The 16,232-nt window shown below is 44.8% G+C and overlaps 1 protein-coding gene across 1 annotated transcript in view; it reads right to left on the reverse strand.

Moving 5' to 3' along the window:
- Positions 1-16,232, reverse strand: part of cep120 (centrosomal protein 120) — a 110,535-nt gene that overhangs the window by 79,507 nt on the left and 14,796 nt on the right. Inside the window, exons 5-7 of the mRNA XM_033017511.1 lie at positions 12,391-12,551; positions 8,159-8,356; positions 4,112-4,336 (exon numbers count right to left, since the gene is read on the reverse strand). Coding sequence (XP_032873402.1) covers positions 4,112-4,336; positions 8,159-8,356; positions 12,391-12,551 — 584 coding nt within the window. The remainder of the gene's footprint in view (positions 1-4,111; positions 4,337-8,158; positions 8,357-12,390; positions 12,552-16,232) is intronic.

Genomic DNA, 16,232 nt, shown 5'->3' on the forward strand with positions numbered 1-16,232 from the left:
ATTTTCTACACTTCTATCAGGTTTCCCCTCACTCAACCTCTGGCTTTCCAGAGAAAACTGTCCCAAGTTTAAGAGCAATTCTTATAATACAATGTATTTCTTGCTGAATGAAAAACCTAATTACATTTTTACAACCAATACATTTAGAAAATATTATTTCATTAATTCCAATTAAAATTAAACAATTTAACAGGCATTTTTTAGAAAAAAGGTACAAACCATTGCACATAGTACTTGATGCAGGAAGGCAGTTTGGAGGATCAAAGATAATTAGAACATTACAAACACGTAGGGGATCCTTGGTACGTCTAGCATTTTACCAGATGCTACTTGACGTTCTGAGTAGACAATAGGTGCAGGAGTAGGCCATTCGGCCCTTCGAGCCAGCACCGCCATTCAATGTGATCATCCCAAATCAGTACCCCATTCCTGCCTTCTCCCCATATCCCATGACTCCGCTATTTTAAGAGCCCTATCTAGCTCTCTTGAAAGCATCCAGAGAACCTTCCTCCACCGCCCTCTGAGGCAGAGAATTCCAGACTCACCACTCTCTGTGAGAAAAAGTGTTTCCTCGGCTCCGTTCTAAATGGCTTACTCCTTATTCTTAAACTGTGCCCCTGGTTCTGGACTCCCCCAACATCGGGAACATGTTTCCCGCCTCTAGCGTGTCCAAACCCTTAACAATCTTATATGTTTCAATGAGATCGCCTCTCATCCTTCTAAACTCCAGAGTGTACAAGCCCAGCTGCTCCATTCTCTCAGCATACGACAGTCCCGCCATCCTGGGAATTAACCTTGTAAACCAATGCTGCACTCCCTCAATAGCAAGAATGTCCTTCCTCAAATTAGGGGACCAAACCTGCACACAATACTCAGGGTGTGGTCTCACTAGGGCTCTGTACAACTGCAGAAGGACCTCTCTGCGCCTATATTCGATTCCTCTTGTTAAAAAGGCCAGCATGCCATTCGCTTTCTTCACTGCCTGCTGTACCTGCATGCTTACTTTCATAGACTGATGTACAAGGACCCCCAGATCCCGTTGTACTTCCCCTTTTCCCAACTTGATGGCATTTAGATAGTAATCTGCCTTCCTGTTTTCGTTACTAAAGTGGATAACCTCACATTTATCCGCATTGAACTTCATCTGCCATGCATCTGCCCACTCCCCCAACCTGTCCAAGTCACCCTGCATTCTCATAGCATCCTCCTCACAGTTCACACTGCCACACAGCTTTGTGTCATCTGCAAATTTGCTAATGTTACTTTGAATCCCTTCATCCAAATCATTGATGTATATTGTAAATAGCTGCGGTCCCAGCACCGAGCCTTGCGGTACCCCACTAGTCACTGCCTGCCATTCTGAAAGAGACCCGTTAATCCCTACTCTTTGTTTCCTATCTGCCAACCACTTCTCTATCCATGTCAGCACTCTACCCCCAATACCATGTGCCCTAATTTTGCCCACTAATCTCCTATGTGGGACCTTATCAAATGCTTTCTGAAAGTCCAGATACACTACATCCACTGGCTCACCCTTGTCCATTTTCCTAGTTACATCTTCAAAAAATTCCAGAAGATTAGTCAAGCATGATTTCCCCTTTGTAAATCCATGCTGACTCGGACCGATCCTGTTACTGCTATCCAAATGTTCGGCTCTCATCTTTTATAATTGACTCCAGCATCTTCCCCACCACCGAGTCAGGCTAACTGGTCTATAATTCCCTGTTTTCTCTCTCCCATCTTTCTTAAAAAGTGGGATAACATTAGCTACCCTCCAATCCACAGGAACTGATCCTGAGTATAGAACATTGGAAAATTATCACCAATGCATCCACGATTTCTACAGACATTTTTAACCAGTCGCTGCAAACCTGTACTGTCCCTGCCAGCTTCAAAGTCTCCACTATTGTCCCTGGACCCAAAAATGCAAGGATTATTGGTCTTAATGACTACAGGCCTGTCGCACTGATTTCTGTAGTCATGAAGACCCTTGAAAGGCTTGTGCTGGCCAAGCTGAAAAATATCGCAAACCCCCTGCTGGACCCTCTGCAGTTTGCATATCGGGCTAATAGATCTGAGGATGACACAGTCAACCTGGGCCTGCACTTCAGCCTCCAGCACCTAGGGGTCATATGCAAGGATTTTTGTTTGTTGATTTTAGCTCTGCATTCAACACCATTATGCCAGAGCTTCCATACTATGTCTCGCTAGAATTTAGGAGATTGAGGGGGGATCTTATAGAAACTTACAAAATTCTTAAAGGGTTGGACAGGCTAGATGCAGGAAGATTGTTCCCGATGTCGGGGAAGTCCAGGACAAGCGGTCACAGCTTAAGGATAGAGGGGAAATCCTTTAAGACCGAGATGAGAAAAACATTTTTCACACAGAGAGTGGTGAATCTCTGGAACTCTCTGCCACAGAAGGTAGTTGAGGCCAGTTCATTGGCCATATTTAAGAGGGAGTTATATGTGGCCCTTGTGGCTAAAGGGATCAGGGGGTATGGAGAGAAGGCAGGTACGGGATACTGAGTTGGATGATCAGCCATGATCATATTGAATGGCGGTGCAGGCTCGAAGGACCTACTCCTGCACCTATTTTCTATGTATCTATGTAAGATCATGTGACAGGAGTAGAATTAAGTCACTTGGCCCATCAAGTCTACTCCGCCATTCAATCATGACTGATCTATCTCTCCCTCCTAACCCCATTCTCCTGCCTTCTCCACATAACCTCTGACACCTGTACTAATCAAGAATTTATCTATCTCTGCTTTAAATATATCCACTGACTTTGTCTCCACAGCCTTTTGTGGCAAAGAATTACACAGATTCACCACCCTCTAAAAAAATTCCTCCTCATCTCCTTCTTAAAAGAACGTTCTTTAATTCTGAGGCTATGACTAGTACGAGATTCTCCCACGTGGAAACATCCTCTCCACATCCACTCTATCCAAACCTTTAGGCTTTCCAATCATGTTATCTCAAAAGCTGGCAGACTGCAATGACAAGTTGATATACCTAGACAATTCTATACTTAGGGTAAGATCCTGTACAATGAATTTAGATGCGGAGCTTTAAAATGATGAAGGTGACAGGAAAAGGTGCAGCTACAAATGTTTAATCTATAAACAGGGATGATATCAAATTGCTTCAAGTCTATGAACTATCAACCTTTAAAGCAAAACAAAGTAGTCAGAGGCAGGAGTAACAAACTGTCTGTAAAACTCTATAAAGTCTTTACGCTCCATGGCTAAGACAGTGCTTTGCATTATCACAACAGCCATCACCAAGGCTGCAGCTAGACATAAAAGCGCTAGAGTAACTCAGTGGATCAGGCAGCATTTCTGGAGAAAAGGGCCAAGTGACATTTCAGGTCAGGACCTTTCTTCAGACATTTATTACATCAAGTCCATGGCAATTGTCATTGTCTAAATGAACGCAGTGCCAACAACTTTCAAGCTCAAGACGATATATATGACACACACCAGTTGAGCGGCATCCATCCAACCAGTATAAACACCGATTTGCTCTACCATTGCAAGAGTAACTACCAATGATAGCCCCACTCAAAGCTGCAACCCCCACCACCAAGGACAAGGTTGACAGGCACATTGGAATCTAAGTTGCACACCATTCTGAATTTAAGGTATATCAATGGTCGATCCAATCCTGACAGCAGGACAGGAGTAAAACCACCTGAATGAACACGGCAGTTCACCACTAGGGTACAATAAATGGTATTCTTGCCACTGACATCCATTGCCCTCCCAAAGTCACTCTGCCAGGGCTTACTAATGTTTATCAGTCTCCCAGCCTAGAAAATTGCTATCAACCCCCCTGTGGTGCAGTCCAAAGCTGGTCCATGAACTGATCAATATTACAACAGACGCCACTGATTGCCCTTTTCACCAGTGAACTTTAACCAATCTTGCGTCAACAGGCCACTGACTCTGAGAAGGAAGAATTGTTACCTCAATTGTCATTTACATAATCGCAAGACCCTTCCTTATATAATTACAAAAGGTCCTAACAAACCAGTAATTATTATTCTGCAAATTTCATGACTGTACTATAATAATTGGAATGTTAGAAATAAAGCCAACAATAATTACCTGAGATATGATTCCTTCCTTTTTAAGAGCAACTGAAACTCCGACTGTAGGTGACAGATCAAGTGGCAGAGGAGGTAACTTCTGTTTTTTTTTCTCCGGTGGCACCAAAGTAAAGGCCCCTTCAACAGCTGCAGGATTCCTGAGTATTTCACTGTTTCCTTTTAATAATCCTGCTAATGATATCTCTGTGCTGCCCAGTGACCTGTCTCCACAGCACAAATGTATCTAAAGTTTTAAAAAGACAAATATCAATTAACTTACATTTTCATTCATCAATTGGAAACATTACTATAAAGTGAAAATAACATTTATTTTAATATTAATTCCTTAAAGTGTATGATTTCACTGGAGAGATGCAGGGACATAAATAGATGTTACTTCAAGTTAAATCTTGAGGTAATCAATGCAAGCTGGATGCAAGTAAGGCTAATAGGCCTTTCAAAAGAAACATTTTGATTCCGGAAGTGGCGGCGCTGTGAAACGGCTGCGGCTCGCCTGCAGTCTGTCTGTTTTTACTTTTTTTGTGTTGTTTTTTTTGTCTTGTTCAGTTAAACCTTTGGTTATTAGGTTGTGTTATGTGTGGGGGGGGGGGGGGGGCTGAAACAGGGCTTTCTGTCTCTCCCTTCGGGGGAATGCGACTTTCTTGTCGTATCCCCCTTCTCTTCCCCCCGTCTGAGCTGAGGCCTAATGGCGGAGCTGGCGGCCTCCAACCTGCGACCGACCTCGAGGCTCCAGAGGTAGAGCCAGCCAGGACTTACCAACGCGAGGCTGGCCGTCTTCGAGCTGCGGCAAAGTTCAGGCAGCGGCACGACTCGGCGCTCCGGTGAGGGCGGCCCGGTGCGGGGCTGAGACGCTCCCGTGTGGGCGGCCCGGCACCCGGCTGGAAGGCGCTCCCGTGTGGGCGGCCCGGCTCCCGGCTGGAAGGCGCTCCCGTGTGGGCGGCCCGGCTCCCGGCTGGAAGGCGCTCCCGTGGGGGCGGCCCGGTGCGGGGCTGAGACGCTCCCGTGTGGGCGGCCCGGTGCGGGGCTGAGACGCTCCCGTGTGGGCGGTCCGGTGCAGGGCGGAGACGGTGCTCCGGTGGCGGCGACCTGAATCCGGGGCTTGGCCGCGGGCCAGTGGACGACATCATCGGGAGCTCGCAGGTCACAGGCTGGTGCCTGTTTTCCGGAGCACCCGTGGCAACAGCTGCGTCCGCTGGACTGGAGGGCGGCAGCTTCGACCACCCCCGGGCCGCGGAGCTTGAACCGCGGGACCGACTTACCATCGCCCGGTGGGGTATCGCCTCAGCGCAGAGGGAGAAGAGGAGGGAAGAGACAGTAACCCTAAGACTTTTGCCTCCATCACAGTGAGGAGGTGCTTGGTGAACTCACTGTGGTGGATGTTAATTTGTGTTTATTGTGTGTTGTTTATTATTACATGTATGGCTGCAGGCAACGACATTTCGTTCAGACCGAAAGGTCTGAATGACAAATAAAGGATTCAATTCAATTCTTAAATAGAGATCGAAGCAGAATTTGCATTACCTTATGAGCACACCACATTATTTCAAAAAGAGATAGAGAGAGTGGATATAATGCACTGAATACTCTGTTTCAATGCATTACCACCAAATAGACACTATAAAAAGATACAGTGCCCTCCATAATGTTTGGGATGAAGACCCATCATTTATTTATTTGCCTTGGTACTCCACAGTTGAGATTTGTAATAGAAAAAAAAATCACATGTGGTTAAAGTGCATGTTGTCAGATTAATAATAATAATAATAATAATAAATTTTATTTTTGGGTGCCTTTCAGACATCTCAAGGGCACCTTACAGAGATTAACAGGAATAAAAAACATATAATCAGAATAAAATAAATAATAAAGACATCACAGAAACACAAATTAAAAACAGAATTCAGTCCAAAAACAAAAAATCAAAAACACAATATGAAGAGAGAGCAGCGGCAGCTAAAGCGCGCCAGCATCCACTCTCTCTTCACGGCAGCCATCTTGGACAAAGACTAACAGGATTACGTACAGACAAAAAATCATCCCCCCACAATGGATACCACTGTGGGGGAAGGCACAATGTCCAGTCCCCAACCCCAAGTTCACTCAAAGTCAGGCCTATTGAGGCCACCGCAGTTGCCTCTACGGAGGCCCGATGTTCCTGGCCGTTCTCACCGGGTGGTATTGCCCCGGCGTCGGGAGAGTCTACTCAGCGGTGGGCCACCTGGAACAGCCGCTTCCTAGCTGGGGACCGCGGCTTCCGAAGCCGACAAGGCCGCGCCGGGTTGGAGCTCCCAGGCTCCCGATTATGTTAAAGGGTACTTTTATACATTTTTGTTTCACCATGTAGAAATTACAGCTGTGTTTATACATAGTCCCCCCATTTCAGGGCACCATAATGTTTGGGACACATGACTTCACTGGTATTTGTAATTGCTCAGGTGTGTTTAATTGCCTCTTTAACACAGGTATAAGAGAGCTCTCAGCACCTAGTCTGGGGTGGGAGATGGCAACTGTCACGTGGTCTGCCCTGTTTCGATGAATGCAATCAACCTGGTGAGCACAATCAAATAAGATCAGATAGAATAGAACAAGTTGTCCTACAACTTTAGACTGTGCACGCCATACACAAGAAGCACCTAGTCTTTCCTCCAGTTTTTCCATCACCTTTGGAAACTTTTATTGCTATTTATCAATATGAGGACCAAAGTTGTGCCAATGAACGTCAAAGAAGCCATTATGAGACTGAGAAACAAGAATAAAACTGTTAGAGACATCAGCTACACCTTAGACTTACCAAAATCAACTGTGTGCAACATCATTAAGAAGAAAGAGAGCACTGGTGAGCTTACTAATCGCAAAGGGACTGGCAGACCAAGGAAGACCTCCACAGGTGATGACAGAAGAATTCTCTCAATAATAAAGAACAATCCCCAAACAGATAGGAAACACTCATCAGGATTTAGGTGTGGATTTGTCAATGACCAGTGTCTGCAGAAGACTTCATGAACAGAAATACAGAGGCGACACTGCAAGAGACAAACCACTCGTTCGCCGCAAAAATAGGATGGCCAGATTAGTTTGCCAAGAAGTACTTAAAAGAGCAACCACAGTTCTGGAAAAAGGTCTTGTGGACAGATGAGACGAAGATTAACTTATATCGGAGTGATGGCAAGAGCAAAGTATGGAGGAGAGAAGAAACTGCCGAAGATCCAAAGCATACCACCTCATCTGTGAAACACGGTGGTGGGTGTGTTATGACCTATGGCTGCTGAAGGTACTGGCTCACTTATCTTCATTGATGATACAACTGCTGATGGTAGTAGCATAATGAATTCTGAAGTGTAAAGACACATCATATCTGTTCAAGTTCAAACAAATGCCACAAAACTCATTGGCCAGCGATTCATTCTACAGCAAGACAATGATCACAAACATTCTGCTAAAGCAATAGAGTTTTTCAAAGATTTAAAAAATGTGTTAATTCTTGAGTGGCCAATCACCTGATCTGAACCCAAGTGAGCATGCCTTTTATATACCGAGGAGAAAACTGAAGGGGATTAGCCCCCAAAACAAGCAGAAGCTAAAGATGGCTGCAATGCAGGTCTGGCAGAGCATCACCAGAGAAGACACCCAGCAACTGGTGATGTTCATGAATCGCAGACTTCAAGCAGTCATTGCATGCAAAGGATATGCAACAAAATACTAAATGATGGAAAGGTATAAATGAAAAGTTGGTGTTAGGATTTCCTTTTCACAATAAAGCAGTCAGGGAGCAAAGATTTAGTGAGAAAATTCTAGTGCCTCCTTCAGTCTTGGATTCCCTTGAATGACATTACTGAACCAGAAGGGTTAATATAAACATCTGGTACATGTATTTTTGTCATTACCAATAGCTTTTGTTGCAACTCCAAATCAACCAAATTAAATGAATTTAAATCAGTACAATTTGAACTTGGGTCTCTAGATTGTACGTCTAGGTCTCCAAAAGGTTAGTCTAGTAACTTAATTACTATATCTGGCGAACTGAAACATAGAATATAAAATTTACCTGCAGATTTGATTGTGAAGCGAAGAATAAACGCAGAATTTCTGTTTGACTCCGAATCTTCACTGAAGCTCGTTCAGGAGCAAAATTTGGGTTTATTAGGTCAGTAAAAGGATCATTGGTGACATCATTTCCCAGCAAAGAATAATAAAAGAAAAATTCAGGTCGCTCATCTGGAAGCTTAATTGTACTTGGAATTAACTAGGAAAAGCACAAAGTATTATTTTTTTGTGACTAGATTTTTACATATTTTATACAGAAATACAGAAATTGAAAAAATTTTAGTTTGTTAATTAAAAACATAATTTATGTACTGTATTAAACCACCATGCTTACTTATCAAATACACGAAGAATCCATTAATTTTTCCATTAATTTTTCCACATTACAGAATTACACATTATACATTCCAGATTTAAATGAATACATTCCGTGGTGTATGGGTAATCCTCAATAAATCCTCAACATAATTTTATAAGGGGTAAGAGTGTTGTAAAAACAAGCCTGAAGGCTTTGTGTCTCAATGCAAGGAGCATTTGTAATAAGCTGGATGAGTTGAATGTGCAGATAGCTATTAATGACTATGATATAGTTGGGATCACGGAGACATGGCTCCAGGGTGACCAAGGCTGGGAGCTGAACATCCAGGGATATTCAATATTTAGGAGGGATAGACAGAAAGGAAAAGGAGGTGGGGTAGCGTTGCTGGTTAGAGAGGAGATTAAAGCAATAGAAAGGAAGGACATTAGCTTGGAGTATGTGGAATCGATATGGGTAGAGCTGCAAAACACTAAGGGGCAGAAAACGCTAGTGGGAGTTGTGTACAGGTCACCTAACAGTAGCAGTGGAGTTGGGGATGGCATCAAACAGGAAATTAGAAATGCGTGCAACAAAGGTAAAACAGTTATAAAGGGTGACTTCAATCTACATATAGATTGGGTGAATCAAATTGGCAGGGGTGCTGAGGAAGAGGATTTCTTGGAATGTATGCGGGATAGTTTTCTAAACCAACATGTAGAGGAACCAACGAGAGAGCAGGGTATTCTGGACTGGGTATTGAGTAATGAGGAAGGGTTAGTTAACAGTCTTGTTGTGCATGGCCCCTTGGGCAAGAGTGACCATAATATGGTTGAGTTCTTCATTAGGATGGAGAGTGACATTGTTAATTCAGAAACAAGGGTTCTGAACTTAAAGAAAGGTAACTTTGAGGGTATGAGACGTTAATTGGCCAAGATAGACTGGCAATTGATTCTTAAAGGGTTGACGGTGGATAGGCAATGGAAGGCATTTAAAGACTGCATGGATGAACTACAACAATTGTTCATCCCAGTTTGGCAAAAGAATAAATCAGGGAAGGTAGTGCATCCGTGGATAACAAGGGAAATCTGGGATAGTATCAAAACAAAAGATGAAGCGTATAAATTAGCCAGAAAAAGCAGCCTACCAGAGGACTGGGAGAAATCCAGAGTCCAGCAGAGGAGGACAAAGGGCTTAATTAGGAAAGGGAAAATAGATTATGAAAGAAAACTGGCAGGGAACATAAAAACTGACTGCAAAAGTTTTTATAGATATGTGAAGAGAAAAAGATTAGTTAAAACAAATGTAGGTCCCTAGCAGTCAGAAACAGGTGAATTGATCATGGGGAACAAGGACATGGCAGACCAATTGAATAACTACTTTGGTTCTGTCTTCACTAAGGAAGACATAAATAATCTGCCGGAAATACCAGGGGACCGGGGGTCAAATGAGATGGAGGTACTGAATGAAATCCAGGTTAGCCGTGAAGTGATGTTAGGTAAATTGAATGGATTAAAGGCCGATAAATCCCCAGGGCCAGATAGGCTGCATCCCAGAGTACTTAAGGAAGTAGCCCCAGAAATAGTGGATGGATTAGTGATAATTTTTCAAAACTCTTTAGATTCTGGAGTAGTTCCTGAGGATTGGAGGGTAGCTAATGTAACCCCACTTTTTAAAAAAGGGAGGGAGAGAGAAAACTGGGAATTACAGACCAGTTAGACTAACATTGGTAGTGGGGAAACTGCTAGAGTCAGTTATTAAAGATGGAATAGCAGCACATTTGGAAAGTGGTGAAATCATTGGACAAAGTCAGCATGGATTTATGAAAGGTAAATCATGTCTGACGAATCTTATAGAATTTTTCGAGGATGTAACTAGTAGAGTGGATAAGGGAGAACTAGTGGATGTGTTATATCTGGACTTTCAGAAGGCTTTCGACAAGGTCCCACATAAGAGATTAGTATACAAACTTAAAGCACACTGTATTGGGGGTTCAGTATTGATGTGGATAGAGAACTGGCTGGCAGATAGGAAGCAAAGAGTAGGAGTAAACGGGTCCTTTTTACAATGGCAGGCAGTGACTAGTGGGGTACCGCGAGATCTCTAAGTTTGCGGATGACACGAAGCTGGGGGGCAGTGTTAGCTGTGAGGATGCTAGGAGGCTGCAAAGTGACTTGGATAGGCTGGGTGAGTGGGCAAATGCATGGTAGATGCAGTATAATGTGGATAAATGTGAGGTTATCCACTTTGGTGGCAAAAACAGGAAAGTAGACTATTATCTGAATGGTGGCCGATTAGGAAAAGGGGAGATGCAACGAGACCTGGGTGTCATGGTACACCAGTCATTGAAAGTAGGCATGCAGGTGCAGCAGGCAGTGAAGAAAGCGAATGGTATGTTAGCATTCACAGCAAAAGGATTTGAGTATAGGAGCAGGGAGGTTCTACTGCAGTTGTACAGGGTCTTGGTGAGACCACACCTGGAGTATTGCGTACAGTTTTGGTCTCCTAATCTGAGGAAAGACATTCTTGCCATAGAGGGAGTACAGAGAAGGTTCACCAGACAGATTCCTGGGATGTCAGGACTTTCATAGGAAGAAAGACTGGATAGACTTGGCTTGTACTCGCTAGAATTTAGAAGATTGAGGAGGAATCTTATAGAAACGTACAAAATTCTTAAGGGGTTGGACAGGCTAGATGCAGGAAGATTGTTCCTGATGTTGGGGAAGTCCAGAACATGGGGTCACAGTTTAAGGATAAGGGAGAAATCTTTTAGGACCGAGATGAGAAAAACATTTTTCTGGAATTCTCTGCCACAGAAGGTAGTTGAGACCAGTTCATTGGCTATATTTAAGAGGGAGTTAGGTGTGGCCCTTGTGGCTAAAGGGATCAGGGGGTATGGAGAGAAGATACCGAGTTGGATGATCAGCCATGATCATATTGAATGGCGGTGCAGGCTCGAAGGGACCTATTTTCTATGTTTCTATGACTGAGTGCTAAATTAATGAATGTTTGCTGTCATGATATTCAGAACCACTAAAGATTAATACCTTGAATCTTTAGTGGTTCACGTATCCATCCCTATCCTGACTATGCTCAATGAGTCTGCCTACACAGGTCTCCGTAACTGAAAATGCCAAGGAGCTACAACCCTCAGGAAATATTCCTTATTTTATTGAGTTTAGTTTAGTTTATTGTCACGTGCATCGAGCTTCAGAGAAAAGCTTTTGTTGCGTTTAAACAGGAAACCCTTTTTATGAAACTGCGAACACCCCCTATATCTATATACCCTTCCAAATATAGTCTGTTTGTATGTCGGCACTGGGCCTGTACTTGCTGGAGTTTAGAAAAATGAGGGGGGGGGGACCTAATTGAAACATACAGAAAAGTGAAAGATTGATTGAATAGCGGAGTAAAATTGATGAGCCGAATTAACTAATTCTATTCCTATTCCTTATGACTGTATGAAATAGAAATATATTTAGATTCCTACCAGTCAATCTTTTGTGTAAGCAAGGATAGTTCTTATTATTTATGGCACCTATTTATTGTCAATCCATAAATGGCCATTAATTCTATTTTCTGATAGTTAATCATAAATCCATGGCAATGTATTACATTGAAGAAATGACAAGTTACTCAGCTCTGATACTCCTTTCACCTGCTTTCACTTTCAGATATTCAAAGAGCTTTTTGAAGAGTTTGTTTTTTCTAAGATTACTGAACTTCAGAATGCAATCAAAACAAAAATAACAGGAAGCACTTTTACTGTTTCTACTTAACAAAACTTCCCCCAGGAATTCAACCTTTTCACCAGTCCAATACCTGCACATTATTACCAAGAATTTATTTAACATTTCTAAGCACAATGTAACATTCTTCAGCAATAATAACTTTATTAATATTGCACTTTCATGTTCCAGTCTGAAGCTTTCACCAACCTGCTCTAGTTGTGTGGCAAATGCAATTGTCACAGAAAGCACAAATAAATCAGTGCAGTACTCTCCAGGACCAATCTGATAGTAGCTTTCTTCTTCATTTAGAATAGCTGTTAGAGATTTGGGGTCCACATCCAGCAAGGAACATGGCAATGTTTCTATTACTATGAAATATGAAAATAGGGTAGAAAGGGGTTTTATTATTATTTTTTCAACATTGTGACTTTAAATCTACAGTATTTGAACAAAAGAACAAATCTGTACCCAGGCTGGTTGTACTCACTCCCCCCCCCCCGCCACCTTATAATCATAACAAAACCATCGGCTGAGGCACTTAGACCGTGTGGGGCGGCCGATCACAACCTCATCAGAACTTCTGGACCAATTGGTGGATCGAATGTGCCCCCTGTGGCCGGGGCTCTGGAAATCCAGCCCAAGCGGTGCTGGCAGATCTGTTCCCATAGCCGACTTACGCGGCTGACTTTGCAGGACGGTTTCTAAACTCCTATTTTCTCCATCCTGTCACTGAACAATCAGTTGCTTTTACACAAGTTCAGAGGTATGGTGCACAATAAACCATGTTTCTCTCAGCAGCATTTACAATTGACAAGAGCGAAAATGTTAAAAAGAAACACTATGAAAATATTAAACCTGGGTGAAACTGGAATGAAAACAGAATATTTAGTTTTCTTATAGAATGGAATTAAACATCACATTTATTAGACTGCAGTCTCACAAATTAAATCTATATTATACTAAAGTAACAAGTAGTTTTTAATTCTATATTGCCTATCCAGACCCTACAAGGCGTGACAATAACAGTTCAATCTGATCTAAATCTTCCTTTGTGTTTCTTGCTTATATATTAAAATCATGATACTTGCAGCTTCTGTGGAAACACTGCTCTCACTGGCGGAGAGAAACCATTGAAGGTTTGCTAACATTTCTTCGTCAGTCCCTCAACATTGAGAATGACTGTTCACGTGCCATTCTGAAATGTGACAGATTCTTGGGCAGCTATTCCTTGGGCAGCTATCACCCACACCAAATCCTGGCATCACATCACTCCAGTCCTCAAAAAACTTCACTGGCTTCCCATCTCCCACCGGATCACCTACAAAATCCTGGTCCTCACCTACAAAGCCCTCCACCATCTGGCCCCCCCATATCTCACTGACCTCCTCTCCCCCTACCAACCCTCACGGTCCCTCAGATCCACATCAGCCGGTCTCCTCTCCATCCACAAGTCCAACCTCCGCAGTTTTGGGGACAGAGCATTCTCCAGGGCAGCTCCCAGGCTCTGGAACTCCCTCCCCCAACTGATCCGCAATTCCGTGTCCCTCACCATCTTCCAGTCCCGCCTCAAGACCCATCTCTTCACCTCTGCCTATCCTTAGCCCCACGTCCCCGTCCCTTTTCATCTGTGCATTAATTGCCTCATACTGTGTTTTGTATTGAATTCTGTCTTTACTTTGTGTACTAGTCATGTCTCTACTATTTATTTCATTCCCCTTACATGTTTTTCCTCTACATGCTCAATTTTTGTAAGGTGTCCTTGAGACTCTTGAAAGGCACCGATAAATAAAATGTATTATTATTATTCCACACCATCTACCACTTGACCTTGACAATGCAATGTCTTGACACAAAGGCAAAGAGGTCCTAATATATGCACAGAGATCCACATATATACATAAAATTGTGCCCACAACCTTTACCTCTGCCCATCTTTCACTTCCTCCCCAACGTTTATCGCTTGCAATCTATTCTTATTCCTTAAGCAACAAACCCCCCCCCCCCCCACCAATCTTGCCCACCCTCTTCGAGCCCTCGCTAAATCCAGACGGCCATACAATCTCCAGCAGCTGGCCATTTGCTAGTCAGGAATGAAGCCACCAGCCTCTTCAAAGCCACTACCTAACAGCCAGGCAAACATTGATAGATCATGGTCTTGCTGTACTCTGTGGACAGGTTGGTGGATCCAGTCTGTGGAAATGATAGCATCTCACTCTGCTGCAATCATCATAGCTGATACAACAAATCTGAATGGATAAGATCTTAAGTGATTGTAGTAGAATTGGGCCATTCGGCCCATCACATCTACTCCGCCATTCAATTATGGCTGATATCTCTCCCTCCAAACCCCATTCTCCTGCCATCTCCCCATAACCTCGGACACCTGCACTAATCAAGAAGTGCAAAGTTTCGTTCCTATCGGTTGAATGTCGTAAAAGTTAGCGAGGTTTAAAAATCTTAAAAACCCCACGTGCGCAGATCGATCTCTTCTCCTGCCCAAAGATCTTATAGCAGAGCAAGATAGGCTACTCCTGCGAAATGCAATGGTCTGACGTGTAGTACGCTATGGAGGGGATCATGGGCATTTTTCCCCGCCCATTTTAGTAACCTGAGCCTACCCGATCCGACCCGACTCGCAGTGTAATCAATGTTGCGGGGCAACAGTTTGTGTGGGTTAGATTCATAAATCTGTCAGTTCATACTTCTTGTCAAGAATAAAATTTGATTCTGGTAATTGTCTTTTTTAATGTTTTTTAAATCATTTCTTTTTAAATGGCTCACAAGCAGTGTTTGAGTTGATTTTGTAGTAACCGGAACCGACCCAACTCGCAGGGTGATTGACATTGCGGAACTTTTTGTGCGTGATATAGGGTTAGATTCATAATTCTGTTAGTTCATAATTCTGTTAATTCTTGTTAAAGAATAAAATGTTTATAAACACACATACATGAAAATTATATAAATGTATATAATCATATAACACACACAATTATATTTCTTCTGATCCAATAATGAACTTTATTTCAGACTAGACAAGGGACATTAAACAAGAAACATTGTAAACCTCCCCGCAACTTCACACACATCTCCCCTCCCCCCCCCCCCCCCCCCCCCCCCGGCACTCCCTCGCCTGCCCCCTCACTTGAATGTCTCCCCCCCTCCTATGCCTCTCCCCGCACTCCCTCTCCTCGCTGCCCCGGACCGCGCACTCTCCCTCCTCGCTGCCCCGCACTCCCTCTCCTCGCTGCCCCGCACTCGCTCTCCTCGCTGCCCCGCACTCCCTCTCCCCGCTTCCCCGGACCCCCTCTCCCCGCACTCCCTCTCGCCGCTTCCCCGCACTCCCTCTCCTCGCTGCCCCGGACCCCGCACTCCCTCTCCTCGCTGCCCCGCACTCCCTCTCCTCGCTGCCCCGCACTCCCTCTCCTCGCTGCCCCGCACTCCCTCTCCCCGCTTCCCCGCACTCCCTCTCCTCGCTGCCCTGCACTCCCTCTCCCCGCACTCCCTCTCCTCGCTGCCCCGGACCCCGCACTCCCTCTCCTCGCTGCCCCGGACCCCGCACTCCCTCTCCCCGCTTCCCCGGACCCCGCACTCTCTCCTCGCTGCCCCGGACCCTGCACTCTCTCTCCTCGCTGCCCCGGGCCGCGCACTCCCTCTGCTCGCTGCCCCGGGCCGCGCACTCCCTCTCCTTGCTGCCCCGGGCCGCGCACTACCTCTCCTCGCTGCCCCGGGCCGCGCACTCCCTCTCCTCGCTGCCCCGGAACCCGCACTCCCTCTCCCCGCTTCCCCGGACCCCGCACTCTCTCTCCTCGCTGCCCCGGACTCTCTCTCCTCGCTGCCCCGGGCCGCGCACTCCCTCTCCTCGCTGTCCCGGGCCGCGCACTCCCTCTCCTCGCTGCCCCGGATCCCGCACTCCCTCTCCTCGCTGCCCCGCACTCCCCGCTTCCCCCGCACTCTCTCCTCGCTGCCCCGGACCCTGCACTCTCTCTCCTCGCTGCCCCGGGCCGCGCACTCCCTCTCCTCGCTGCCCCGGGCCGCGCACTCCCTCTCCT

Source organism: Amblyraja radiata, chromosome 3, assembly GCF_010909765.2.
Source record: "Amblyraja radiata isolate CabotCenter1 chromosome 3, sAmbRad1.1.pri, whole genome shotgun sequence".
NCBI lineage: Eukaryota > Metazoa > Chordata > Chondrichthyes > Rajiformes > Rajidae > Amblyraja > Amblyraja radiata.